A 27,943-nucleotide genomic window follows, 5' to 3' on the forward strand; every position below is an offset into this window, starting at 1 on the left:
GGAGTCCACTTGGCCTTGGGATGAGGGCTGGAACTGGAGGACCAGACATATTGTTAAGGACTTCAGCCTTTTCTAGTCAACACAAACTAGCTTTTCCCTCAGTTTTCATGGCCTGAGAGATACTAGCTTACCTCAGAGGACTTCCATGTCTGTCATTTTAGAATTCTGTTCCACTGATGTTCTGAACCTGATATAGCCTGGACACTACCAGTAGGTGACTTTGGGAGTGGTTTCTAAGAGCTATTGTGTATTATCAACCCAAAACATTTGGGTGGTGGGTGTGGAGTGAGTTTGGGGAAATCGAGGGGACAAAGTCAGATGACCAGCATGTGCGGAATCGTGATTACTGGTTTAGTGATAACCACTGGTGCGCCTCAGCTTTCTGAGTGTGAGATGCTAAATGCCAGAGATGAAGTGTGCTCCTCAACACCTCAGAATAGGCTCCAGTGTTATCCCCCAGTTTCCATGTACAGTGACTTGGACAGCCCACTCAGGGTTACAGGGTGAGTGGTAGGAGTCATCCTGGGTGAGTTGACCTCTCTTTGATCTACCTCTCTGGAGCTGGCTGGGAGAGGGCTCTCCCAAGATACTTGCCTCTGCCTGGGATGGCAACCTGTATGTTGTTCATAGTCCCCTCTGTCTGCCATTGTCTGACTCTTCTGAGATGTCATTTTCTCTGTCTCTGAAGACTCTTCCTTCATTGACCTAGTCAGTGTATATCAGCCTAGCTCCACACACCCATGCCACACAAGGTGAATGGCAGCATCACCTGGGGGGTGCAGTGATAGGGACATTGTTTCCTCTACCAAAATCAGCACTGCCCGCCGCCATGCCTCTTGTCCGTGGATGGCCTGTGCTCACTTTCTTTCGGTCACCCTAGCACTCAGAGCTCCCTTTTAGGCCTCAGGCCATGGGCGCCAAGCAAAGGTGAGACCCTTCAGAGGCCCCTTCCTGCTTTCTCCTGGCAGCTCTCTGCCTAATTCTTGGGATTGATACCCTCTCTTTTCCCCACATTCGTCTGCAATCTCCTTATAGCCAGTCCGTCTGCTTCCCAGGAAAGACCTCATTAGGTCTCTCCTTAACCCATCAGGTCTCAGTAGGGGTAAGAAGGACTAGCAGGCTCACGGCTAGCCACCAGTAGGACTGGATAAGCTGAGACGGGGCGTGGCTACTCCAGCTCCAGTCACAGGCACATTGAGGGGCCCCTCCCCCACGTGCAGGCCCTGCAAGCTGCAACAGTGCTTAGGCAACAGGAGAAAAGAAATGCCATTTGAAAGCACAGAGGTCTCCTGGGGAGGGTGGGGAGAGCAGGCATAAGGCAGGAGGTAGCAACCGCATTTCATGCCCCTGGGTTTTGGTTGGATGTGGGAAGGCGAGGCTGGAAATGAGCCTGGGCAGAGCTAGAGAAAGCTCAGTAACCCTGGGTACTTTAAAGAGGGGTCTTGTGTGTTTATGTATTTGATCTTGAGGCTTGGATCTGGGGAAGTGGAGTGGGGAGGATAGGATGGTGGGAGTGGTCGCTCTATGAAGATCCTGGACAAGAGGCATGGCGGGCAGTGCTGATTTTGGTAGAGGAAACAATGTCCCTATCACTGCAGCCCCCAGGTGATGCTGCCACTCACCTTGTGTGGCATGGGTGTGTGGAGCTAGGCTGATATACACTGAGTAGGCCACCAGGTAACTCCAGGGCCCTGGAAAAACCCCAAGAAGTGCTGGGGTCTACACCTGGGCAGTTGCAAAACAGAATATGTGTTGGTAGCCAGAACCAAAGAGAAACCCAAAAGGAGACTCGGGTTGGACAAGGATTGCTGCTCCAGCCACTCACACCCTGGCAGGCCTCTTTGAGCCCTCTCTGGACCTTGGAAGGCTGTTTCTTACTGGAATAGCGGAGGCTCCCTGTGTAGAGAGAAGTCGTCTTTGCCCCATGCAGCGGACTGGCCAGGGGCCCCATCTTCCTGGCGCCTTTGGCTGACTCATCTTAGTGACACATCGGGTTCTGCCAACTTCAGGAGAAGAAAACAGCTCTGTGGTGTGTCATGGCAATGCAAGGCACATTTCTCTTCTGGAGAAGTTGGGGACAGGGCTGCCTTTGTGACTTGAGGCACCCAGTTGGAAATGCTGCCCCCACACCACCAGCAGCAGTCTCCAGCTGAGTCACTCCCAAGGGCCCTCTGAGGAGAGAGACATTGGAAAGAGCCCTGCCCTCCCGGGATCAACACATTCAGTCAGCTGCTGAGAGGTGGCCAACAGACAGTCAGGAAGGTGTAGGGAAGGACACAGCAGCCAGCATGGTGTCCAGAGGCCACGGCGGATGTGGAGCACTCTGCAGCTAGCAAGTTGAGGTGGGACAGGCTGCATGGGCATCCTGCAGGTGTTGGGTTAGGACTCTGGTGGCTTTTAGGGGGAGAAATTATGAAGATTAAACTTCCTTTGGGTTTCTGGTGCTTTGGGGTAGGTTTGAGCTAGACCAGGGAAAGGCAGACTGTGGATACTTTCCTAATTCAGTCCTGCTGACAAGGCTATTCTTTCTCTCTCTCAATCTCTCTCTCTCTCTCTCTCTCTCTCTCTCTCTCTCTCTCTCTCTCTCTCTCTTCCCCCCCCCTCTCCCCTATCCAACGCTGGGCAGACACCCAGCTCTCTTCAGGGAATGAGTGTACCCTAAGGAAAAACACTCCAACCTGATTTGGAAGATTTTTTTTTTTTTAATCAAAGAAACTCTGGCTGAACTCTGCTTCCGTTTGCATGAAATAGAAAAGGAGAGTGAGCGTGGGTGCGTGCACACACACACCTCTCACATCTGCACCACACTGGGGAAGCACTGGAAGAGCCTCACTCTAGGCCGTCTCACCCTCTCCTCCCAGGGGACCCCAGCCACCCCAGAGAGGGGTACTTCGGTCCTTGTAATGAAGTACATTTGGAAGAAGAGAATTTCTTGTGTGCTGGGAAATGGGCATCTTATTAATAGCCAGGAGTGTGGTTATAAGCCTCACACTGCATCCACTTAGGGCTGTGTCTCACAAGGGCTGTCGAAGGAAGGTAAAGCTTACCCTCCCCATCTTAGCTCTGAGATGCTGATAAGGGGGGCCAAGGTCAGCCAGGCCATAGTCCGGATTCGAGAGGTCTGGGAAGGATTCTGGTGTGAGGATAGACTAAGCACCAGCCCCCCAAGAACCTCTGGTGAGCGTGATTTGGAGCCTGCTGTGGTGGGCTCAAGCTGCCCTTGCTTATGTGGTCTCCAAAAAAAATAACATCGTCTATTCCCTCAGTAGTCAGATGAGCAAAAACAACCACTGCCACAGGCAGGGACATGGGGCAGAAGGAAACCTGGGTGAAGGAGTGGGGCTCCCCAGGTTACGGTCACGGTCCTTGCTCCAGAATCTAGCGACAATACTTTATATGTTTATAAAGAACTTCCCAAATGCATTACCTCACTTCACTGTCTCAATACAGTAAGAAATCCATTTTATTGATGAGAACTGGGGGAATTCCCTGGAGCCACATAGCTTTAAATCGATGGAGCAGAGGAGCAAAATTGAGATCAGTTTCTCATTTATTTATTTATTCATTCATAAAGTCTTACTCAATAGCCCAGGCTGGCCTGGATCTCACTCTATAACTCAGATTGGCATGAGGCTTTGCAGTGATCCTCCTGCCTCAGCCCCACAGTGCTATGATTGTGGATACAGGCACCACACCTGGCTGAATGGCTTTAGATGCTCTAGAAGATTGATATCGTCTTTTGGCGCAAGTTGAATAGTTATAGACTCACTTTAGATACTTTGGAAAGAGTGACGGAAAGACGGAAAGAAACAGGGAAAGAAGCGGGGAGGAAGAAGAAGGTAGACAATATTTTCACAAAATCCCCTGTTGCTAAACAGTCGTGTGAACGCAAGAGTCAGGAAGATGCTCCAGAATGCTCTAGAAAGAGGCCCAGACCTATGAGGTTGATGCATCAGCTAGGTGAGGCCTAGAGGATTCTAGAATTAAGTAATTCTCAAAAAATGCTAGGAAGTGGGGTCAGCTAGAACGTTGTCTCTGCAGTTAAGTACATTTACTGCTCCTCCAGAGAGCTGGCGTTTGGTTCCCAGCACCCATATCCAGCAGCCCACAGCTACCTGTAACTCCAGCTCCAGGGAGTCTGACACCCTCTCCTGGGCTCCATGGGCACCTGCTACACATGGTCTATACACACATGCATCCATGTACACTCAAAAATGCTGGAGGGAAGGGAATGATGGGCAGCAGAAAGGAGGTGGGCAGGTGTGCAGGCTCAGAAGTGGGGCAGTGAGGCCAGGCTGTTGGCCACCATAGGCCACAGCTACTACTCCCCTGTAATGGGAATCTTGAGGTGTTAGGCCATTGGTCTCCTTTTAACAGGTGATAGGGCTGAAGCTCTCCCAAATTCTATCTGGAGGGCCTCCTACATCCTGACCAGGAACTGTCTCCAGCCAGTTAGCTTCTTGGTGGGCGGAGCTTTCATTGGTGGGCGGGGAATGGGTAGTTTGAGTCTGCCTTGAGCTTCTTTGCAACTGTGGGTAATTTCTCAGCAACACTGTCTTGGGATCCAAGCAGCCAGCACTGTCCCTCCTCCCCAAGCTGTGATGCAGACGCTCCAGGAACAGGGACCACATCTTGCTATCAGAAGCAACAAGCTAATAGGACATCCTTATGTTTCTAGCACACTGCTGAATTTACAACACCCTTTTACCTGATTGTTTCGTTCAGTCCTTAGCAAATTTTTGTACAAGGCTTTATCCCAGCTCTGCAGATAGAGACAACTGAGTGGAGAGAGAGGCTGGGTTGTCTGAGCTTACAGGGCAATAAGAGCTTCTGTTCATTTTGTTGTCACAGTGTAGCTGGCGCCCAAGACAATCGCAAGATTAAAAATGTAGCGAAGGGGTAAGTGGAAGAATGTCAGGTAGAATCCTGCAGGGCCCCAGACAACAGGCATGCCCTGCTTCCCAACACTGCTGAGCCCGAGGGCTCACATTTGACTCGGAGCATCTGGCAGTGAATTCAGAGAGGAAAACATAGGCACAGAATTCAGCATCCATTAAGTAAAATAAACCAGATGCTGGAAAAAGAGTCCTAGAGCAGGAGGCAATTGGAAGAACAACACATCAGCATGGGCTGAGTTCAGAGCTCAGTTTTTGAATTCTAAACTTTATTCATCTCGTTAAGACTCAGTTTCTTCATCTGTAAAGTGGGAGTAATAATAGCCCCACACTCAAATGAACAGAGTTTCAGTCCAGCTAGAGGGTCACACAGTGAAACTCTCAATAAACCAACCAAACAAAAACAAAAGAGTTTCATGTGCTAGGTGGGCGGTAGCACACATCTGTAATCCGAGCAACGTGGTGGATAAGGCAAAAGGATCATGGCAAGGCCAAGGCTAGAGCAAAGCTAACCTAATCTACACAGTAGCTCTACACTAGCCAGGACTGCACAGAGACCCAGATCAAAAAACAAAACAAAAAACAAAACAAAAAGACAAAAAAAAAAGAAAATTGTTTATTTGTCACAACCAAGTTATGAGCTGGGTTTGAAAAAAGGTTTTAAATTTACTATCAGTATTAATTACTATTATTATGTACGTATGTACAGTGTGTGTGTGTGTGTGTGTGTGTGTGTGTGTGTGTGTGTGTGTGTGTGTAGGCCAGAGGGACAACTTTGTAGGGTTGGTTCTACACTTCTGAAAGCTTTGCATGTGTCTGGAATTAGGTTGTCAGGCTTGTGGCAAAGGCTGCACCCACTCAGCCATCTTGTCAGCCCAAATGAGCCTGGTTTTGAAAGCTGGTGTAGACCAGGCTGGCCTTGATCTTGATCCCCCGTCCTCAGCCTCCTCAGCGCAGGGATTAAAGGGTCCCTTGACACCATGTACCCCACAAATGAGTTTATCATAAAGAGAAATTAAAAAAAAATGAGTCCATGGAGTTGGTCCAGATTCCAAAAACAACAGACCTTGGGGGATGCATGTAATGAATGTGGTCCTTGGTGAAAACCTTACAGAGAACTTGGCTGTTTTGGCATAAGGGTTAAAGAAAAGGAGTTTGGGTCAGGCTGCCTGGACTGGTCTGCACCCCCTTAAGACAAGTTGAGCAGGCGAGTTGATTTAGCATCTGTTTGTTTCTGTGGAAGATGTGGTAAGAAGAGTCTCTGTAAAGTCATGTTGGGAGTTGCAGGAGAACCCACACCAGGTTCTTTACAGCCTGCACAGAGCAAGCTTCAAGTAAACACTGGCTATGAGCAATGTTTGCCCTAACTTATCGGTCATCTCCCTTCTATGTCTGAGGCAGACAGGCCCTGGAATCCAGGCCACTCAACTTCCCCGTGCTACCCATCAGGCTGATTTCTATGACTGTCTCCTGAAGCCCTGAACTGTGGCTTTGCATTGACATACATGAGATGGGACTAGAAAATAAGCAAAGAGGTTTCAGCATGGGAACCCCACCTAGCATCAGATCAGCTGGACTGTCTGGCCCTTCAAAGCCTTCTTCTGATGTATAAGCCGGGAAGGAATCTCTAATCTCCAGGAACCCGGCACCCCAACACCGGCTACCACAGACGAGTCTTTGCTCCAAATCTACCAACTGTGGAAGAGCCAGGCTCGCCACACAGTCTTTAGAGAGGATCAGTGAGACAGATCAAGTTGTCACCCCCTTCTCAGGGACGAAATTAGGCTGGAATAGAGCCAAATCTGGGGCATGCAGACGGCAGTGGCCACAGATTTATACGAACCAGCCCAGTCCTGGGAACACATAACCCTGTCGCTGGGCTTCCAAGGAAGAGACTCGGGTCTGCTTGGAACCAATTAATTCCACCCCTGTTTGGGCCCTTGTCTCCTAGAGGAAGTCACCTCAACTGAGGCTGACAGGAGATGACTGGGTGGGCTGTGAGAGGAGGTGTGGGTGGGGGAGGCAGGAAGAGGTGAGAGAGGAAATGCTGGTGGCTGTGTGGGAGGCCAGGAAATGCAGGGCCTGACTTAGGAGAGGCGCCACCGTGGAGAAAACCAGGATGAGAACCCCAGGAACAGCCAGCCTGAGGGCCAGGGCTGTGACCTGCCTGCGGAATGGTCTGCCTTGATGCCGGCTGGCGCCATTCCTGAGCCAGTAGCTAGGTATTCCATGCCCCGTCGGGGCAGAGGAACTTCCTCTGAGAGACAGAAGGGAAGATCTGAAATCTGCTGAGGAACTCAGGCACCCCCAGCTGTAGCTCTGGGGCCTCTCCCTTGCCATAGCTCTCAGGTATCTCCACCTGTAACTCTGGTACTAGGACAGGCTGAGCCTTGAACTGTCTCCATGGCTGCTCCCCCACCCCACCCCCAGGGGCATTTTCCCCCTAGCCTGAGCCTCAGTCCCTCACCACTCTGCCACTGTACTCGGTGCCTAGAAAGGAGGAAATAACCATTAGTGTCGCCTGCTCACCAGTGGGTGCCATTAACCGGCTCTGGCAGAACATGCGGCCTATAATTTTTGGAGGCGTTACAATAATGGAGCTAATTTGGTATTTCACCATGTCCTCCCAGGCAGGCTCACAGAAAGGGGGAAGGGCAGCCTGGGGCCTGCTCCAGAACAAGCTCTCTCAGTCAAGGAGAGCCTTGTCCTTCCTCTGGTGTGCTCAGGATCCTGAGGCCTTTTCCTCTGAGGTCTTTGTCTTCCTCTGCTGCGCAGACTGCCTTACCTTCTGATGATGGACTGTCAGAGAGCCACTCAGAGGCTTCAGGAGCCACCCCCTAGCCAGTGGCTCCACAGCAAGTCAGCAGTGGGGGTCTAAATCTTGACAGAATGTCTGAAGAGTCACATACAACCTACCATGTAGAGGGTCTCAAAAGCACCCGTTCACTGGCCACACAGTTCACCCCGCTCCACAGGAGGCAAGGTCCAGTGTTGTTTCATAGCTGAGGACAACAGTTCACGGAGGATAGTGACTTGTCACACATCATTTTGCTAGGTAGCACTGAGCTGCAATTTAAACCTAGTCCTGTCCCCCACCCTCCATCTCTCAGTTAAATGTTTTCCCCTACGTTCATCCCTTGCTGGGGCACCTGAGTTAGAATATGAAGCCTGACCCGCAAGTCTCCTTTGGTCTGATAGGTGAAGCCTGAAAAATAACATCCCCGGGGCTCTAAAGCTAGCTATAGCCTTAGGAACCTAAGTCAAAAGATGCCCCCCTTCCCAACTTCCACCTAGGAACTACCCAAAGCAGCTGCTCCTTCCTCTTCCAAATGCAGACTCAGACTTTCATAGCGTACTCCTGAGCCCTTAGCCCACAGGACAGGCAGATGGGACAGCCACCAGGAGTGACTGACAGTCACCACCTGAACCAACATGGCAGGAAGTCTACAAACTGCACACTTGCTGCAGAGGAGAAGTGCTTTGTCTGTGAGCAGCTGGTCAGTCCCGCCCCCCCCCCCCTGTGGCTCTCTCATATGCTTCAGAATCAGGGCCTGCGACCCCTGCCCAACGGAGAGATACCTCAAGGATGACAATGTCACCCATGGCCCATGGTCAGAGAGCTCCAGAGGAGTGACGTTTAAGTTGTGCTACTGGGAAGCAGAACCCCAGGCCCCTAACGGGTTGTTTGCAATGGCTCCCATGCAGTGGTCCCCTCCTCCCCTTCGGTTAAATAAAAGGCCAAGACCCCAGCTCCTCACCAAACTCCAAGTCACGAGCTCATTATTTATACCTAAGTATGAGTACAGGTAAAAGGCTATCAAATGCTGGAAAATTTTAAAGCCAGGCAAACAACAGTTTCTTTTGGAGAGTAGATGGAGTAAAGATGGATACAGGACCCAAGAGTGGTGGTGCATGCCTATAATTCCAGCACTTGGGAAGTGAAGGCAGGAGGATCAGGAATTTAAGAACATCCTCTGCTACATAGTGAATTCAAGGCAACTTGAGCTACATGAGACCCTGTCTCAGAAAATGAAAGGGAAAGGAACGGATATGGGCTTTAAAAAGCACAATGTCATAATTAGGATGATAACTAGGAGAAGGGCGTAAGCAGCCCCGGAAACACTCTTGAGGACATCAAGGTGATGACTTCTTGAACTCCACGGTGTCAAACTACTGGGAAAGGTGGGAAAGGGTCCTCCCAGCTGAGACTGGAGGAGTTGGTGGATTACCTGCCCCTGCTGCTCAGTGACATGTGATGAGTATCGTCTTGTTGCAGACTAGGGATCACACTCTAAGGGAATGAACTCTAAGTTTGACGTCTTCAACTCTCCCAAGAAGCCTGTAGGGATGGCAGACCATGTCATCAAGACCTAAGAAAGACAACCAGAAAGCCAAGTCCAGCTTTGTGGGTGATGGAGAGGCTACACTTGACTTGCTCAGAACTTCTTCACTGATGGTATCCTTGCCACAATGCTGGCAGCTGTGACCCAACAACTCAAGTGGAAAGATCTGTGCAGAGTGCTTCTGGTCTTTCCACATACCTACTACATGTAGCTTTGACTCAGGGGGTTCTGCCTGCTGCTGGAAGCTTCCTTCCGTCCTCCTTGAAAATGAGGCATTGACCACAGGAACAGTTAAGCATCTGAGATAATGGTAACAAACCAGATAGTTTTCATGGGAAATGACAGGCTAAAGCCAGAGTGTCACACTAGCTGTTCAAGTGACCCGGAGGTGATTCCTCTTGGAGTCTGTGACACAGGGTGACACTGTGCTTTAGTCCCTTGTAAAGAAGAGGCAGCAGGAAGATAGATACTCAAAAAGGTCTAGTGCTTCTTGCTTCCAGGACACCAAAAAATGTCTCCTCCCTGGGTCCTTAGCATCCTTTGATCTCCAATGAGCAAGGGCAGAAGGTGGGCTGGAACCTGGGCAATCCTAGAGGAGGCTGGCAGGGATGACAAAGAGCCAGGTTTTCCGAGTTAACATCTGAGACCAAATCAAAATGGATCACTCAGGCTGTAGCGAGGCATTTAACTCCTCTGAGTTCCAAGACAAGATGCCCGTGAGAGTGGGCGCCTCTGAGTGAAATGAACTGAATACATATTAATTTCTCAGCATGGTCCCTAGTTGATGCTCCACAACTGTGAATTCTCTTTCTTGACTTTGACTTTTATCATTTAAAAAAAAAAAAAAAAAAAGGTTAAAAAGCAGTGGAGGAAACTTCAAAATGCTGGCCAGAATGGCCTTACTCAAGTTGGTTCCTCTAACTCAGTGGTTCTTAACCTATGGGCTGTAAACCCCTTTCGGGGGTCAAATGACCCTTTCAACAGGGTTTGCCTAAGGTCAGAAAACACAGATATTTACATTATGATTCATAACAAAAGCAAGATTACAGTTATGAAGTGTCAATAATTTACGGTTGGGGGTCACCACAACATGAAGAATTGTATTAAAGGTTCGAAGCCTTAAGGCTGAGAACCATTGCCCTACCTAGCAGCAATGGTTATCAGTTCCCTGACATCACCAGTGCTTGTTAAAAGACTTCTGGGACCGGCCCACTGGTGAGAGGTGATTCTGAGAAGCTCCAAGTGCTGCTGATGTTGTCCATCAAAGAAGTGCAGCTGGGGATTACCTTAATAATCAAACCATAATGATTAAACATCACTACTTTTAAACCCTTTAAATTTGGGTGAGCCATTTTCTTGCTAAAAATGAACTCCCCAGCATACCTCATGGCATACAGGTGGAGGCCCATGGTGAGGCAGAGCAAACTCCTTCACATGGGCCAGGACCAGTCAAGGCTTCAATCATCAGGCTCTTGTTAAGCCCAACAAAGGAGCGGCTAGGTTAGGATGGTCACTTCAGCTCTGCCTTGGTGTCTAATGGCTTCGGTTACATTGGACCATGGTCTGTGCTACAGTGATCTCAACAGGGTCTATCCCAGGACAGCTTCAGAAGCTTATCCTTCCGTTTCTCTATAAACTGAGGCTGTGTTCATCAATAATGTGAGCACTTAGACCCTACTTTCAGAGATTCTGATTCAGAAATCTTAGATCCCACGCAGGAAATAATCTGCTACCTCTTAAAAAACTATTTTTATTTAGTGTGTGTGTGTGTGTGTGTGTGTGTGTGTGTGTGTGTGTGTGAGAGAGAGAGAGAGAGAGAGAGAGAGAGAGAGAGAGAGAGAGAGAGAGAGAATGTCTGATGTCTGTGGGCATGGACATGGGCATGTCATGGGGTGTGTGTAAAGGCCAGAGAACAACTTTATGGAATTGTTTCTCTTGCCTTCTACCTTCAGTTCCAAGGATCAGACTCAGGTTACCAGACCTGTTCAGCAAGCTCCTTTACCCACTGAACCATTTTGCTAGCCCTAAGACCCCCCACCTCCTGAAGTGACTTCATGCAGAAGTCATGCCACTGCTGAGAAACACCTATGAGGCCTGGGCTTTCTGTTACAACACTCCTGGGGAGACGGAGGGCCAAGGAGAAACAAGTGCCTGTTCCAGTCACCACTCTAGTTTTACTTTACACTGCTTGGAGATGGAATCCGGGGTCTACACACCCAGGCGAGTGCTCTACCACGGAGCCGCGTCCCCAGCCCCCTTCTCAACTGTTCTTCCAGTCACTGTCTTAGCCAGGCAAGAGGCCCTGCCGTGTGGAGCTGCTCATTAGTGCAGCAGATACTTGACAGCGTGTGTAATATACCAGGCAGCATGCTCAGTCCTGGGAACACCGTGGTGAATAAAATCAAGGCAAATGAAATAGCTGGGGGCGGGGCATCTAAAGAGCAGCCATTCTCCAGGGCTCGCATGAAGCTGAGAGTGAGTATCTCATTCACTTGGGCCTCTTTTGCTTCTGTCTTACCATGGTAAGTCCCTGTCCTTTAGGAGCATACAAAAGCAGGAACGGTGTGCAAGGTCCTGAGGCAGGAGTGCCCTGGGCATGGGAAGAGCCAGGAGATAGTCTGGGCTGAAGTTAGCACCGTTCATGCGGCCCCGCCCCGCGGGCCTTGGCAAGAGTTTACAGCATTTTTCCTAGTGCAAAGTGTGTTAGTGATTTTCTCATGGTCGTGACAAAACGTCAGACAGGAACAAGAGAGGAAGGATTTATGTGGCTTCTGGTTGGAGGGGATACCATCCGTCAGGGCAGGGAAGCATGGCGGCAGACTGTGGAGGGGCAGCAGCCAGCAGCTGCTTGTTACACGGCACCTAAGCAGGAGGCAGAGAGCTGGGCACCTCAGCAGGAGGCAGAGAGCTGGGCACCTAAGCAGGAGGCAGAGAGCTGGGCACCTAAGCAGGAGGCAGAGAGCTGGGCACCTCAGCAGGAGGCAGAGAGCTGGGCTGGATAAGACCATTGGTGCTTGCCCCTTCACAATGCACTTCCTTCAGCCCCCTCCCCCTGAAGGTCCCACAGATTCCCTAGAGAGCACCAGTCTCAGGGGATCAAGTATGCAAATGCACAAGTCTATGGGGTCACTTCACACTCAAACCCAACACGAGGGAAGCATTGGACGGCTAGCTAGTGGGTCAGGAGCAGTCAGTCCTCTCCACATTTTGAAAAGACTACTCTGGCACCTAGGTGGGAATAAAGGGAAGCAAGGCGCTCAGGCAGGCATGGTAGATGTGCCTTGGCTTCCTGTGGCATGGGAGATGAAGAGAGGTGAGGAACTTGAGATCTGGAGACAGAATTTGCTCTGCTTGGTAAAGAACTCGATGTAAAGAAGAGAGTGACTGGGCTTCATGCTGGGTTCTCATTTCTGGCTTGAGCACTTAGGCAGATGGAAGAGCTGTTTACCAACAAAGAGAAAACAGGGGAATGTAAACGAAGGATGGAAAGCTCAACTTTGAGCACCTGTGAATTCTGAGGTTTCTGTGAGACAGCCAGACAGTGGTTCTCAACCTTCCTAATGCTGTGACCCCTTAACAGTTCCTCATGTTGGGGTGACGCCCAACCATAAAATTATTTTCATTGCTACTTCATAACTGTAATTTTGCTGCTGTTATGAATCATAATGTAAATGATTGTTTTCCAATGGTCTTAGGCGACCCCTGTGAAAGGGTCGTTCAGTCCCCAAAGGGGTCGAGATCCACAGGTTCAGAACCGCTGGTCTAGAGCCTAGGAGTGATGTCTGGAGGATCCATAAGCCCAGGAGTCACGACTGCGGTATTGGGTATTAGCATCATGGATGCCTGAGGGGGAGAAGACATCCCAGGCCTGGGCAATGATGAGAAGAACCCAGTAGGCAGAGGCAGGGTCTCTAGGAAGAGCCACAGAGGAGCTGGGGAGGAGTAACCCATCAAATAGGAAGGGAACCAGAGGAGGCTCAGCAAGACCAAGAGATTCTGGAGTGAGAGAAGCAGGAGGTTGGTAAAGACTTAAACCTTCAGGGAGCCCAGCCCCAAATCTCGAGATGCTGGAGTCAGAGAAGCTGTGAAGCACGTTTGCTTAGACCAGAGCTCTGTCTACTGGCCACCTCCAGGGCAATTGTTTGCAGAAACCTTCCCCAGACACCCTAGGGTACTATCTACTTGGACCAGAGCATCCTTCAGAGATTCCCTGTCACCACAGAGGGACAGAGAGCTGAGATCACTTACTGCTGAGATGCCACCTTCTTCCCTGGGAAAACTGACAAGTGTCCTACAGCCACCTACCTAGCAGGACAAGTCACAGGCAAGAAATGAAGACGATTCTCATCATTAGCATCACTAATTTGCTATTTACTCTTCCCTGCCACCCCGGTATGTCATTAATGAAAAACCAGTAGATCTGACGGGAGACACACACACACACACACACACACACACACACACACACACACACACCTTCTGTCACTGGCTTTAGAAGGCGTTGCCTCCATTCCCTTCCAGAACCTCCCCAAACTGTGCTCTCTTCAAGCTCCCTTCCTCCCATGCTCGATATGCCCTCTCCCAGCTCCACCCACCTTGAAGTCATTAGGAAGAGAGCTACCTTCCCAGTGTGATCCTGACTAACATGGCCGTCTAAAAGAAAGCATGTGTGTGGAACTCTGAACCTCTTGCCAATGGCAGGTTCAAAGGAGAGGCTGAGGAGGTTTCCTAGGTGTCCCTCAAGATGTCCATATACTCAAACATTTGCCCCCCACTGATGTGTTTTAGTCTCTCAGTGGGTCCCCTGAGATCAAGCACAGCTTGGGTGACCTCAATCTTGCTCCTGGCACCTCTGCTCCCCATGAATCACCAGCTCTTCCACAGCCACCCCAAGCTCTTGGCATCCACACTGAAGCAGAAGCTAGAGAGTGTTGAGTTCCTTTAAGGCACCTCTGTTCTAATTGATCATTTATTCATAACCTGGCGAGGGCTTTGGGGAAGAAAAGCACTTGTGAGAGAGACAAGCAGGCAGGGAATTCTGAACAAATAGAACCTGCCCCAACAAATCCAGTGAGAAGCACCAAGCAGCTAGAACCAGCAACCCAACAGATACAGCCCATCTCTCCACCTCTGCCATGCTGGGCTTTCTCATTGAAGCTGTGAAAGCCCAGGCTTGAGGGACACAGGGAATCAACTCATCCCCTGGGCCTGGTGCTCGCAGCAGGTGTCCCCAGTTGGCACCCTGAAACATATCCCCACCTCCATGGCTCACTCTCTCAGCAGGAAGCCAAGCCAGCCATGTGGGGGTGGGGCATTCTAGGTGTCACTCACTTGCCTCTACACTAGCCCCATCATCCAGTGGGCCACCAGATCCTTTTGCTTCTATCTTAGGTATAGCCTGTCTCTTCATTAATTCACGTGTCACGCCTGTCCCTAGGATCATGGGAACACATCCTCAAGACAGGCCAGGAGGTCAGGGAAGGTGACGCAAGAGGTGGTAACAGGACAGCTGGCCTGGAAGGACAAGCCTTCTCCAGGACAACAATCAGAAGCAGGGAGGCTTCATTTCAGGCAGTGGGGAGAACAAGGTGATGGCATTGAGGTGCAGAAGATTTGGGGAAAGTCTGAGGAGGGGGACAATTGAGGAAGCATGGGACAGTGCTGGAAGTGTGGGCTCTTGAGCCTGAGCTCACATCCTAGCTCTGTCACTGAGAACTGTGTGTCCTAGGGCTATGTGTATCATCTTCATACCTCCGTGTACCTCTGGAGGAAGGGGGCTGAGATGGCTAGTGTTAATTCCAAACTTGACAGAATCTGGAATCACCAGGAGACAAGGCACTAGGCACACCTGTGAAGGATTATGTAGCCTCTGGAAATGCCTAGGAGGACTCAGATCTTAACTGTGAATGGGACCATTTCCTGGACGTGAGTCCTGGATTGCATAGAATGAAGAAAGAGAACTGAGCATGGGCATGCGTACATTGCTCTCTCCTTTTTTTTTTTTTTTTTTTTTTTTTAAACTGTGGTTGCAATGTGACTAGCTGCCTCAAGATGCTCATACTCTGACTTCCCAGCCATGAGGGACCATAACCTTGAACTGTGAGCCAAAACAGCCATTTCTTCCTTAAGTTGCTTTTGCCAGGGTCCCTCATTATGGCAACAGCACAAGGAACTAAGATAGGTGCGGGGTACCAACAGGACCCATCTCACGAGGCTTTTGTGATGACTAGGAGCTTGATGGACATAAGTACTTAGGACAGGATGGCATATAGTAAATACTCTACGAATGTTCTGTTTCTGTGGTCGGGTGTAGGGCAACTGTGGAAGGTGAGTGGGGCTAGCAAGGAGGCACGGGCCAGCTCAGTAAGGAGCTTGATGCCATTCAATTCTGTGGACAAAGGGTCTTCAAGGAGGTAGCTGGAGGCAGAAGGTGGAAGAGCCCCGTGTCAGAACCACTGTTCATCTGTTGTTTATACTCGCGCCTTTGAATGACATTTCACTCGGAGAAGAGGTTGTCCAGCTATACAAAACATATGTAAAATGGGGAGCCATTGAGGAATTTTGACCAGAAGAGCAACGTTCTGGTTCCACAAAGGACAGATCTGATGGGTGGGCAGAGGGGGTGGGAAGGTGGCAGAAGCCGGAGACAGTGTGGGTCAGAACTAAAACAGTACCATGGGGGGAGGGGCTGGGGAAAGGCAACACCGCTTCCATGAGGCTGTGTGGGAATCTAGAGTCATGCTCTCCCTTCTTTACATGCCATCCATTCTTTCCATGCCTCCCGAGGCCCTCCACCTGCTTCTATTCCTCCAGGGACTCTGCGTTTTATGAGGGATGGTACCTAAAGACTATCAAGGCTTCCCTCCTCCTCTCCACAGTCTCCTCTCATCCTCTTCCTCCTTCCTCCCTATGCTCAGGACTAAGCCACACCCCTTTTCGGGCACCCATAAGCTCCTCCCCTTCTCTGGGCACAGAGTCCACCAGCACTCCTGGCCTGCTGCCTTTTTACTGAGTGATCTCCTTCCACTCTTGGCTCCTGTTGTCCCCTTAGCTTTCAAAGCTACTCTGTCTGTTATGGCCTTTCACCCCCCACTCACTATCCTGGCTCCTTGGATGCATCTGGCTTCATCTATCTCTGTCTCCATCCCCTACAATATAATCTCCTGGTGGGATTTAGTTTTGTCTTACACTGTCTCTGTCTCTGTCTCTGTCTCTGTCTCTCTCTCTCTCTCTCTCTCTCACACACACACACACACACACACACACACACTCACACTGAGTAATTGGGAGATGAATAAGAGACCCACACTGGAATGGGGACAGTGAGTTGAAAACAGAAGGAACAGATGTAGAGTCTCTGTCACCTGAAGAATCAAGGACAAAGGCTCATGGGTGGGCCACGAGGCACTCAGGGATGGGCCCTGCTCCTGTTCCCACCTCATCTAGGCTACTGTCTATCCCCATCCCTTCCCCTGCCACACCCTTTGGCTGTATGGAACCTCTCAAGTCCAACTGTGTCTTCACATACTACAGATCCATATGCCTGGAGGATCTTGCTTGATCCCATTTGCTGACAAATGCCTTTTATTCACCTCTCTGGATCCTGTCAAATGTCACCCCCCCTCTGGAAAGCCTGCCCTGATACGTCTGCCTGAGTTTTTGCTCTCTCTACTCTCCCAGGTCCACCCAACTCTGTTATTGTGCTCATATTATTGCACAAACCAGCCCTGACTGCCTTCCTCTCCTCTGTCTCCACCTGGAGACCACCAAGTTTCTATAACAGTAGTAATTAGAACAGCGAATCCATACTGAGCACTTACTCTGTGCTAAACACTAAAGCCAAGCACTTTGCATGAATCACCTTATTTAATCTTTTCAATAACCCTAGGAGGTAGGTCGGATATTAGCCCCAAGTCTATGAAGGATTGCATAAGTTGTATTACTCATGAATCCGTGCTAGAACTTGGTCCCCGAGCTGCCTGACCCCAAATCCATATTCTCATCTACTGTCTGTCAGGCCCTGGGCTAGGCATGAAAAAGTGAATGATAAGTGAAACCAAATCCCCAACCTTCTCCCAAAGGGCCTACAGGCATCCATCATAACATCCCCCAAATAATGTTCAAGTTATGTGTTGTGACCCATGCTATGAAGAGAAAGGCACAGATACCAGGGGAGTTAGCTGGCTCAGAGGCTCCAGTCTCTATCTCTGATTCATCTGTGTGCCTCTGCCCTAAACCTCAGGCCTGCACAGAGGGGTTAATCTGCATGCTTCTTTACCCATCAGAGTAGTCATTTTGGCTTCCATCCCACCTCCCTTCCAGGTCCACTTGGCCCAAAGTAACTTAACAGCACTTCCTGGCCAGTGTTTCCAAGAGCCTTTTTAGGTCTCCCGTGGCTCTCCTGAAAGTGTAGCGGATGCTTCTCTGCTGATGATGAGAGATTCAGACAAGCTACTTAATGATTAAGAGACTAGAAGTGTTCTCTAAAAGATGGAAAGCATCATTCTTGCTTTGCCCAGCCTGGATTCCCCAGGCAGACTCAGGGCATGGATGCCACTCCTTGCCTGTTTAGGAAGCAGCACAATTAGCCCTGGAGAACAGCAAAACCTTTGGGGGGGGGGGCACTGTGAGAGCTAGAGGTTTGAAAGTGTTTGGACTGTCAAACGAGATTGCTAGGTTCATTGAGACGGGCAACGGACACTCGTTCAGCATCCTTGAACCATCTCAGCAGGTGATGGTTGACAGATTAGAACTTCTAGTGTGAACTCTTAGGTCTTGTGGCTTGCAGGATAGATATTGAGAGTACCATCCTTTCGTTTTACAGGTGAGAGTTCGGAGATGTAAAATGACTTTCTCAGGTCTCACAAGCTAACAAACAGCAGAGGGACTAAAATCCTGGGTCTCTTGGATTGTGGTTCACTGTTCTTTCCTGGTCGGCATACTATAGGATATATTATTATTATTATTATTATTATTATTATTATTATTATTATATCATCATCATCATCTACTATGTCTAGGCTTATGTTAAGTGCATCAAGGAGACAGAAATGCTTTAATGATCTATGGCAGACAGCTGCTGTGGAGCCTATGAAAGCAACGTCACAATGGATGTGCCCTCAGAATCTTGCTGTGCCCTCAGAATCTTGCTGCCCAGGCATCCTGGACCCTGAAGCCAGGGAGCATGCTGCTATTATGGGTAGAAACATCAGTGGGTGGAAGATGTGTTGCACTTAGGACAGGTTTCTCCAGAAGCCAATTTTCTGCTTCCCCTCCCCTGGTACCAGGCCAGCCTCCTCCCAGCTTCAGCCAAACTCAGTGCTAGTGAGTTCGGAACAGCCCTATCAACCCCTCGGTTTGCAGAGGGGGCAGAGCGGGTTCCTGTGGACATCAGTGACCTCTCCCACACCGGGAGTGCGCTACTGCCCTAAGGCAGCCTCTGACATCAGGAGATGTCACCAAGGCACCAGCTGGTCTCCAGCCCCTGTCACCCTGGTTTTTATTAAAAGCCAAAGTCTCAGACACTCCTAATGGGGATAAAAGGCTGGCAAGGTGTGTAGAATTGGGTTGAAACATGAGACAGAGGTCAGAGCAGAGAGAGGGCTGGGGCCCAGCTAGGGCCTCTCTTCCCACCAGGTATGGTGACTACCAGCAAGGGCTGACTGGCTGCTATGTGTTTACCTCCCACCTCTCCATTTACTACTTGGCTTGAGCAGATACCCAGCCCTGTGTTGTCTGCCTGTGGAGTGGAACAACATCCCTTAGCTCACCAAATCCCAGCAGCTAGCTGCCCAGCAGGCCTGGGAGACCCAGGCTGCCATAGCAGAAGCCCCGGAAACTGGATTTCAGCCCCCAGACTCATATCCTTTCTGAATCATAATGGGATTCTGGGCCAGTTCCTGTCGGGGCCATCAGTGGAGAGTGAAGTCACCATTAGGTATGGGGTTCTGGGGATTCCATACTGCACCACACATCCATCACCCACATGTCTTCACAGTCTCATAGGAACTGCAAACAGAGGGGGTCCCTTGGGCCAGTACTTCCCAGAGGGAGCCATCCTTGAGAGCCGTTCCCAGAGACTCCATTTCCCCTGATGGATCCCATGTAGGTGTCTCCCAAGTTCATACACAAACCAGCTCATATACCCTAAAAGAAATAGCATATGGAAATGCCACCCTGTTCCTATGGCATGGCAATGATGGGGACATGGTGATAGCAACCTTTGTTTATTCCCTGTGAGAGGAGCCACAGAGGCTTCCAGAAGTCTTCCCAAGGCCCTACCTTGATTATAGCATGGACAGACATCCCTCCTGCCAGCATTCTTATGGCTGTAACGCAGTCATCCTTGCTTGCCAGCATCTGTAGCTCCTTGTGTGTGCTGTTGGCTGTCACCAAAGCACAGGTGGTTTGCCGGGCAAGGATCCTCCACCCAAAGGGCCTTTTGCTAGCTACTACATGGTAGGGGAGGGCACAAGTGAAGAAGTGAGCAACATGGTGATTCCCAGGAGCCATTCATCAGGTATGGTGTTATCTAAGCAAAGGGGGAGAGGATTTCGGCATAAGTAACTGAAGACAGACACGTTATGTGGAACAGAAGTTGGCATACAGAAGAGAATAAGATGAGGATGTGAGATAGAACTCCATTGCTGAAAGCCCCCAAACACAGAAGTGGAGTCTTGATTCAGAAGCCGAGCAAGGGAAGAGCTGAGGTGTTTAAGCAGGGACATTGACCTATGAGTGTCTGGCACTAAAGTACTTGCTAGTCATGCAGCCTCGGGCAAGTCCTTACCTTCAGGAACATTCATCTCCTCTGGCAGGTCTAGGAGCTCCCACCATGCAGTGCTAGCTAAGGCTCACAGAGAGGAAGCAGCTCAGGACTCAGCAGGCAAGTGGACAGCACACCGTGCTGGCTCCCGTTACTGCACCTAGTGAGTCTGAAACAGTCTCTGGAACTTTCGGCAGTGCTGTTGAGGGAAATAAGGAGAGAGGGACTCCTTGTATCTCACTGACTGCTTCTGTCAGAGATGGTGTGCTATCCAGATGTGCCACTGATCACACAGATGGACCCCAGGCACAGAAGGGGACAGTGATGTCCCCACAGTTCCAGGGCATAGGGAAGCTTCTGTGTCTCCCTCCCTTGATGAAGGGTCTAGGAAGACGCCTGAGAAAGATGGGATTTGAGCACCATCACTGACTGGCTGACTGTGTAAGCGTGGGGACAGTATCCACTCAGCCCTGCAGCATGTCTCCAGGAAGCATTCAGAAAATAAGATCAGGCCAGCCCGGGCTGGAGAGACGGTTCAAAGGTCAAGAGCACTTGTTCTTAGAACCCACATGGTGCCTCACAACCATCTATAACTCCAGGTCCTGGGGACCTGACACTCTCTTTCGACCTCCATGGGCACTAGGCACACACATGCTGCACATGGACAAAATGCACACATAAAGTTGAATAAATAAATCAGGAACCTAGGGCCCATGCTGAGACATTTTGCTCAGCCTTAGTATAGGGAGCAGGGGACTGGACCAGCCTCAGCTGAATCTACCAGGCCAAGCTGAATCCCCAGGGGAGACCTTGCCTTGGAGGAGATGGGAATATTAGTGGGGAAGACTAGGGGTGGCAGGAGGGAGGACAGGGGAATCCGTGGCTGATATGTAAAATTAAATTAATTATAAAATTTAAAGAATTAAAAAAATAAATCTGAGAAAAGAAGAATGAGGAGGAGGAGGATCAATGAACAGATGGATGTAGTCAAGGTACACCTGACTTAACTGTCTAAAAATTCTGCTAGGATCACCTCCCCACAGTAGTTTATTAACTCCCTTCTCTGTCTGACTTTTAACCCCCTTAATACTTCTGGCTAACTTGTTTGCCTTTTAATATATATACATATATATACATATATACATATATATATATACATATACATATATATATATATATATATATATATATATATATATACATATATATATAGTGCCAGGCAGTAGTGGCACACGCCTTTAATCCCAGCACTCGAGAGGCAAAGCCAGGCAGTTCTTTGTGAGTTTGAGGCCAGCCTGGTCTACAGAGCAAGATATAGGACAGGCACCAAAACTACACAGAGAAACCCTGTCTCGAAACAAACAAACAAACAAACAAAACCCCCAAATATATATATAGTATGTATGGCCTTAATTGTAAGCTCTGTGAAGGTAGGGATTTTTGTCTCTTTGTTCTCTCCTATAAATCAACACCTAACATTTGGCAGGTGTTCAATAAATATTTTTGACTGAGTAAATGTGTGGATGAATGAACAAGTAGAAGGCCCCATCTGGAATCAGAACCACCTCAAACTCTGGCATCATCTTGTTCCTCTGCCTCCTCCTCCCCTAACCTACATCTGGGAGATAGTTCCATATCTTTGAATTCTAAGCCGTCTGTACCCCTTTCAATAAATAGAAGCAGGCAGAGAAAGCAGTCTGTTGAGGCGCTCTCTCTCCTACAACAGATGGGCATGCTTGCCACCTTTCTAGAAAGATGCCATGTCTTTCTAGGAAGGGACACTCTTTGCTCTCTCAGAAGCTTCCGGAGATCCTGAGTCAGGATGATTCTGGGGTGGAGAGGCAACAGAGCGCGTGTGTATTTCTGAAGGATCATCACATTTAGGGAAGAGGACAAACTGGATGTGAAGCGGGTCATAAAGCACGGGATGGCAAGTGTACATCTGGCTGGTAGGCAGAATGGCCTCAGCAGGGTATCGATTCCTTGCACGCCTACTTCTAGACAGGAAGATAGAGCCTGGGGCCATGGCAGCCGGGTCATGAAAGACAATAAGCTGAGAAACAGAGCAGAAAAGAGTTGCAGATGTCCTGGGAGAAGAACAATCTGGGGGCTGGAGCGCGTGTTCTGACCACATGACTGCATAGATGGGACATTGAAAGCTCAGTAACAGGGCAAGGGCATATAAACACCAAAGGTCCGCAGCATGGCATGCATGCATAGAGCTAGTGTCCAAAGCAGGATACAAAGATGGGGCCAGAATCTGATCAGAAGCAAGAAGGATGGGCTGCCGGGCCGCTCAGTTGACAGAGTGCTTGCCTAGCAACTCAGAAACCAGTTAGGACGATGCAAGCTTGTAAGCCCAGCCAGCATCAGAGGGTAGAGGCAGGAGAATTAGAAGTTCAAGGTCATCCATAGCTGCAGAGCAAGTTTGAGGTGAGCCTCAAACTGGTCTCAAAATTTAAAACAATGAGAGAGAGACAGACAGAGAGAGAGACAGAGAGACTGAAGAGGTGAGTATTTGAAGGGGCATTATTGTAATCATTGCCCTTGGTTCCTAGTTACCCCAGATGAGAAGTGTCCCGTGGGTCTTAAACTCATTGACTCCTGCAGTTCCAAACACTTTGGGCTCCAGAGTTCCCCCACAGCCGTTGCCTGGAAAGCAAGGACGCTTTACCTGCTCTCTCATCTGCTTCTTTTGCAGGAAAGTGTGGACCTGGGAGAGATCATGTTCTCGCTCTGCTACCTGCCCACAGCAGGCAGGCTCACCCTCACAGTGATCAAGTGTCGTAATCTCAAGGCAATGGACATCACAGGCTACTCAGGTACCTCTCCTATCCGGGGGCTTATCATTTGGCCTCCCTGAAGTCCAAACAGAAGGATTTAGAAGAGTATTCAGGAAGAAAGGGCAAGAGTTGCCACTCTCCTTAGGGGGCAAACTGCCTGAGTCTGAATCCTCCTCTACCACCTCCTTCCAAGTAAAGATATGGATTCTGTACTGGTCTTCTGCCTCTGTATAGGCATAGATCTGCCATGACTGACTAGAAGGAGGAAAAGATTGTTTGGCTCACAGGTTCAAAGGTGTCAGCCCATAGTCATCTGACTCTCTTGCTTTGAGCCTGTGGTAGCCCAGTACCTCATGGCAAGGAGACCTGTTAGGGGAGCCTGTTCCCCTCGTATCAACTGGGAAACAAGGAGAGAGGAGTGGGATCAAGGTCCTAATATCCCTTACAAGGGCATGTCCCCAGGAGCCTAGGGTTTCTACCATGACTAGTCCCACAGGCTGGGGACCAGGCTTCAATATCCTGGAGGGACATTCAAGCTCTAAACTGCAGCAGTTTTTTAAAATCTGAAAAGGGGGAGTGTCAATCTTGCACCCTGGTCAAATTCAGGATATGCTCAGTAATCCACACACTTGTAGGCACTCAGCCGATACTGTTCTTATTAGTCTCATTCTCGGGGAAGGGCAGTCTTCCCAGTTAATATGGGGCTCCAGGACTTAGAGAAGTTACATGGAGTTGGAATGTAGGTGTTAGCAGGTTCACCCAGGCCTGGGGCCACAGTCTGCAAACTGCATTCCCCAAAGGAGTGGATACACTGGAAAGCAAAGTGCATTTGGGTTCAAGTATCTGTGGTTTTCCTGCAAAGCTCCTGCTCGGTCTTAGCACCACAGCAGCTGCGCTGAATAGAAATCTAGTGTGGTTCCAGCCATGGGGAGACGCTTGTGTGAAGGCAGCTGCAGAAACCTGCAGACTTGGCGTGGTACAAGAGGTTCAATCCTTCCTGCCGCTCAGTAGGTTGCCACAGGACAGAGGTTCTAAACCTGTTCTAAACCCCTTTGGGGTTGCATATTAGATATCCTGCATATCAGAGATTTACATTAAGATTCATAACAGTAGCAAAATTACAGTTATGAAATAGCAATGAAAATAATGTTATGGTTGGGGGGGTCACTACAGTATGAGGAACAGTATTAAAGGGTTGCAGCATCAGGGAGGTTGAGAACCACTGTCATCAGGGAACTTATCTGTGTTTTGAGTTAACAAAGCAGTAGCTTGAGGCCTGGACACCTCCTTCCCCACTGTCAGTTCAAACTGCCCTGAGATGTGTATTAGTGAAGCCTTCCAGATAATTTCCCAGAGAACACGGGGCTGCATCCGGATGCTGAATATGGGAAGAGGCTTGGTTTGTTTCCTAAGACCTCCATCCAAGAGGCTCTTGAAATGATTCTGACTATCAGGGTAAAACCATACAGAAGGCATATCTGACCTTGAATGAAAATACAGAAAATAATTTTCCAAGTGTTTCTTTTGTGTTCACTATTTATTTTCCTGGAAATATGATTACAAGTGCCAGGAAAAGATGATGATGGTGGAAAAAAACAGTGGCACACATCTGAATCCCTAGCATCTGGGAGGCTGAAGCAAGAAGACTTCAGTTTGAGGTCCATCTAGGCAAATAGCAAGTTCAAGGCCAGTGTGAGCTATGTAGTGAGACCCTGTCCCAAAAAACACAAGAACCAGGTATGTAGCACAGTGCTAGAGAGAGTACTTGCTTCTTGGATTCAGTACCCTCCATGGCAGAGAATAAAATGAGTGAGAGGCTGATGGTCCAGCTGAAAACATCTGGGCCCAGGTACAGCTTATGAAGATGGAGGAAGAGGCCTGGGGACTTGGAAACTGAGTTTTCTTTGAATCCTTTCAAGTCCCTGCTCCAGCCTCCCACAGTCGCTGCAGTGCCCACTTGAGTCCTCAAAGCCCTCACCGAGGGCCCCCAAGCAGCTCTTCCTCCCCCAAAGCATCTGACTCACATCAGGATGCAGCAGAGAGCGTCATGAACCTCTGCTGACATGGGAAAAAGCTCTCAGGCAACAGCAAGCCAGCTTCCCCCAAATACAGCCAATGTAGATTTCATTTTAATACCAAAATAAGTGCACACGAGGACAGAAATTCACTAAGGACTCTCAAGGCGGCTAAGGGAAATAGGAGTTTGCTGCCCTAGTCCCCAACACTGTCTTCTCTGTTGTAATCAACTTGATGTGCTAGAGAGTGATCTCGGAGTGAAGCCATAGATGATAACAAGGACTGCTGTAAATCAGAAGGTTTGGGGTGAAGGGATTGTTTTTAACGTTAAGTTCTAACCTCTCCCTCACAGCTTCCCCTCATCTCTACCTGGGACTGGAAGCCTATGTTAAATTTCAGCTGGATTCTGTAAATGCAAGGGCCTCCTTTGCACCAGAGATGCATATTTTGTTCATTGATATGTGCAAGTCTCTGGAGCAATGCATGAAACATCATAAGCATTCATGAAATGTGGACTAATGAATGAGCAAGTGAACAGTGAATAAATGAATTTACATATAGCATATATGTCTGGCCCAAGGTGATGAAGTGGATACCCGCATGCCCAGGGCACCTCATGATACCTCATCTGTTTGTGAGGTTGAGGTTGTGGTTGCCTTCAGCCCAGACAGGTCTGACATTGGACTAAAGTGGAAAGAAAATAGAGCTCCTTAATTTGTGTTCTAGACTTAGAGGTCTGACACTGCCCTCTAAAACCAAAGACCTTCCTACTCTCTTTGATCCAAACTAGCCCAGGATCAACTACGTGAGCCTATTTCCTAGAACCATGAGAATAAAAGTAGGCACAAAATAATTAGAAAAACTAGTATGCCACAGAAGTGGATTAACCCTTTTGCCTCCGAAGCCTTTGGTTTACACTGCTTTGTATCTAGTGGTCAAAAGTGACTTTGGAGTCAGGCCTGGGATCAACTCCCAGGCAAATCATTTAATCTCTCTAAGCTTCCATTTTCTGCCTATGAAATGGAGATATCAGTGATAAATGTTTTGCAGGGGAGATGGGAAGTAAACCTGGTGATAGGCATCTCTTATCACAAGAACATGTTCCAAATGCTGAATTTTGATGACTCCCACACAATGAGGCAGGAATACAGTGCTGGGTTTTAGGCCCCTGGTGCTCAGGGCATCATAGAGAAGAACAGACCTCAAGGATCATCTGGGGCCACCATTTCACTCAACACCACAAACATTTCCCAGAAGCACCCTGGGGAGCAGTCATCTCTGCTCTCTGATGAGCCTCTTGGATGCTAGTGAGAACTCAGTTCCTGCAGAATGAAATCCGCTCGCTGAATGCTATCAACCAGATATTCCTTGCATGGATGGACAGAGCTCAGAAAGAAGGCACCGGCCCAGTGGCTGGTGGGACAAGCAACTATGCCTCTATTTTCCTTAAATGGAAATGTGTTCTGAATGGAGTGTCTGACCCCAGAAATAGAGGAGGAGCAAGGTGGCGCAAACCCAGAGACACTTTCTAAAGCAGTGTGTAGCTGGAAAGACTTGAGTATTAAAGATGGGTCTTGGGCTTGGCTCTCTCCACTTGTGGTGACCTGACCAATGTCCGAGGGAATAACTCTAGGGAAAGGAGCCTGTAGTGGGAACCAGACAATGGTAGCATACAAGCTCACAACACTTCTTCCTCTTTACCAAATGCTCCCCAGAGTGGAGGGCCCTGAAAGTGTATAGTCAGGACAGAAGGTTGATTAAATTCCTCATGGTCTCCCCAGCTCCTCCATAAACCCAAGTGTCCCTGTGGCTAAGGCACAGCTGCCACTGTCATACTGGTTAGTCAGCAGCTCACTTGGACGTCTAGGAGAATGCTTTCAAGGCTTGGAGCTCGGTTGGGCTCATCTCGTGGTTGTCTAGTTTTTATTCTAAGTGGAACCTTCATCTGCTCTTTTTCCTACATGATGCCAAACAGTATTGAGGCCTAGTGGGTGCTCAGGGGTCCAGGAGGCACAGCTGCTTACCTCAGAACTACAAGGCCAGAAGAGGGGCTACTTTGGCTTGTGCCTCCTAACAGGTTCACATGCGCCCTGGCTTCTGGACAGGAAGGTGTCTGAGCACATCGAGGTCTCAAAGCTATTATTACCTGTGAGTTGTCTTCTTTCTTGAGCTGTGCAGCATAAATACTAATTATGATGGTGACTGAGACACCTGTGCTATGAGATATAATAGGTGTCCCTTCATTTGGATGAGTAGAAAATTTCAGGGTAGAAAGATGACCATGAAATACCCATTCAGAAAGCTAAAGGGGAGAGAAGATTAGGAGGAACATGGGAGTTTAATAAAGAGACATCTCTTTGCAGCATGGAGAGAATCCAAGATCCCACTGAGAAAGAAAATGTCAGCCAGCTGCCCTGAGTCTCTGGGGATTGCTCACTCACTCTCCTGGCCACCGTTCCTCCTTGCTTCACTGCTCAGAAGTGGCCAGGAAATGGCTTCCAGGGAAGCAGCGGGCAGGACCACTTCCCTGCTTCTTGATTCCAAATGGAAATGAGATTACTGGGACAGTGGGACCCAAAATCATGCCTTCGAGTGGGGAGGACAGGAGTGGCATTGTGACTGATGCTGTGGCTTCATTCTAACACGTGGCTGTTCCTTGGGCAGCACCCAGTCCCATTTTCACCCCCTTTATCTTTTGGCTAAAAAGCTGGCAAACCTCCAGAGGAAATGATTCTGTATAGGTGAAAAAACAGAGCCTTTATTAGCTTCAGTGCTCTTTTGAGCTCTCCAGCCACGGTGCAGCTGAGATTCAGGGTTGGGAACTACATAACCATCGACAAGTGTCCTGTCTAAATTGAGGCTAGTTTTCCTATTAGTGACACACCATTAGGCATTCTCCCAAGAACACAAAGGTAGCTAAAGACTGCATTTATTAAGTGTGGAGCGTCCTCAGAGACAGGTGTTCTACATAAACACAAGGTGACTTAATTATCTTAACCCACCGATCCCCTCTGATGAGCAGCAGTGGGTCCAGAGATTCAGTCCCTCTGCGGCAAAGGCTGTTCAAGAACATCTGTCTATTGATGGCGCACACCTGTCATCTCAGCACTTGGGCAGGCTGAGGCAGGCAGATGGTTGTGA

At 49.1% G+C, this 27,943-nt stretch overlaps 1 protein-coding gene across 10 annotated transcripts in view; it reads left to right on the forward strand.

Annotated features, from left to right (window-relative positions):
• The window catches only part of Syt6 (synaptotagmin 6), a 60,125-nt gene that overhangs the window by 22,860 nt on the left and 9,322 nt on the right, over window positions 1-27,943 (forward strand). For all 10 annotated transcript variants that reach the window (XR_004945218.1, XR_004945214.1, XR_004945215.1 and 7 more), the window contains exon 4: window positions 22,705-22,825. Coding sequence is in view for 5 of the 10 variants with exons in the window: in XM_036190374.1 (XP_036046267.1) it covers window positions 22,705-22,825 (121 nt within the window). In the remaining 5 variants the exon portion in view is untranslated. The remainder of the gene's footprint in view (window positions 1-22,704; window positions 22,826-27,943) is intronic.

The sequence above is a fragment of the Onychomys torridus genome, chromosome 6, assembly GCF_903995425.1.
Source record: "Onychomys torridus chromosome 6, mOncTor1.1, whole genome shotgun sequence".
NCBI classification, from domain to species: Eukaryota; Metazoa; Chordata; class Mammalia; order Rodentia; family Cricetidae; genus Onychomys; species Onychomys torridus.